Source organism: Emiliania huxleyi, assembly GCF_000372725.1.
Source record: "Emiliania huxleyi CCMP1516 unplaced genomic scaffold EMIHUscaffold_53, whole genome shotgun sequence".
Taxonomy (NCBI): Eukaryota; Haptophyta; order Isochrysidales; family Noelaerhabdaceae; genus Emiliania; species Emiliania huxleyi.
The window spans coordinates 528831-530256 of record NW_005198017.1 but is presented as its reverse complement, the minus strand read 5'-3'; the positions used below and the strand labels follow the sequence as shown (position 1 = coordinate 530256).

Here is a 1426-nt window from a genome sequence, read left to right as displayed (position 1 = left end):
GGTCCGCCAAATACTCTTTGATTACTATTTAATTAGGCCTCGCCCTCTCCCTCGCCTCGCCCGGCATGGGGTCCGCCGGGGCGCCGGGCCGTGGCGCGTCGCCCTAGAAGCGGAAGACGTGCTCTTTGTCTTCTTCCAAAGCCTGCGCTCGAGAGGACACGCACTCAGCTGTGTTCGACCGTACTCCGCTGTATTTCACTTACTCGCCCCCCCCCCCCCCCCCGTCCTTCACGCGGTGCTCTGAAGCCTCTCTGCACCACGCCGTCCTCCCGCCTCTCCATGGTGGTGTCTCCTCACGGTACTCCTCACGGTAGGCGCGACCCTCTCGGGGGACCGCCGCCGAGCGGTGCGCATGCACATGCCGCTGGCAAGGCAGTGGAGCTAGATAGAGAGGAAGGCGAGGAGCAGCCACAGGCTCGGACCGGACACGAGCGCGGTATGGGTGGACGCTAGACAGGAGATGACGGCACGCGCGAGCGACACGCAGACACACAGTGGAGCAGCCTGGACGCCTCGTGGAACGTCGCCAGCATCTCCCCGTATCTCCCGCTCTCTCTCGCCTTCCCCCCCTTAGGCAATGGCGCGACCTCTACGTCTCGTGGAACCTCGCCTTCACCACCGCTTACCCCGACCTCCCCACGCGCTACGGAGCGCCGCTGCTGGCGCCTCGCCCCTAGATGCCGGATGCTCTCCCGCCGTATCTCCCCGCATCTCCCCGCATCTCCCCGCATCTCCCCGCATCTCCCCGCATCTCCCCATCCCTCGCCCCTAGATGCGGGGCACACCGCCCACCACGCCTCTGCCTCTCTCGTCTCCCTGCCCCGCCACGCGCCCCCCCTCCCCCCCGCCTGGGCCGGACATATCTCGCCATATCTCGCCCATATCTCGCCCATGTCTCGCCCATGTCTCGCCTGGGCCGGACAGGCGCCGTGCGTGCTGGGCGCGCCTCCCGAGGAGTTCATGTTCCACCGCGTGCTGGCGCTGCACACGCACATGTGCCTAGAAGCGGAAGCACGTGCTCACGGTTTTGACCGGACACGTCCTCGACTGGAACCCGCCGCCTCCCGCTGCATCCTCTGCACCCGCACCCCTCGTAGTACTCGCGCGCTGCTTTGAAGACACGGCACGAGACCGCCCTCCCGCCCCGAGGCTTGGCGTATGCACAACCCAGGCACATGTGCCTCTACGTGCTTCGCCGCTCCAGCGAGCACGCGGCGCGGGCGGACGAGGCGCAGCCCACCGCCGCCGCCGCCGCCGCCGCGGTCGCCTCCTCCGAGGTACGCGCACGGCTCGCCGAGCGGCACACCACCGGACATGTCCAGGACACATCCACGACATGTCCGAGACATGTCCTTAGGTGGCGCAGCTCGCCTCGGACGAGCGAAGGCGCGTCGCCCTCTCCATTTCCTCCTCCTGCCTCTCCCCG

The 1426-nt window shown here is 67.9% G+C and overlaps 1 protein-coding gene across 1 annotated transcript in view; it reads left to right on the top strand.

Moving 5' to 3' along the window:
• EMIHUDRAFT_437128 (hypothetical protein) overlaps positions 1–189 on the top strand; it is a gene marked incomplete at its 3' end in the record, with an annotated part of 2156 nt that extends 1967 nt beyond the window's left edge. Inside the window, exon 3 of the mRNA XM_005765949.1 lies at positions 35–189. Coding sequence (XP_005766006.1) covers positions 35–189 — 155 coding nt within the window. The remainder of the gene's footprint in view (positions 1–34) is intronic.
• Positions 190–1426: the final 1237 nt, after the last annotated feature.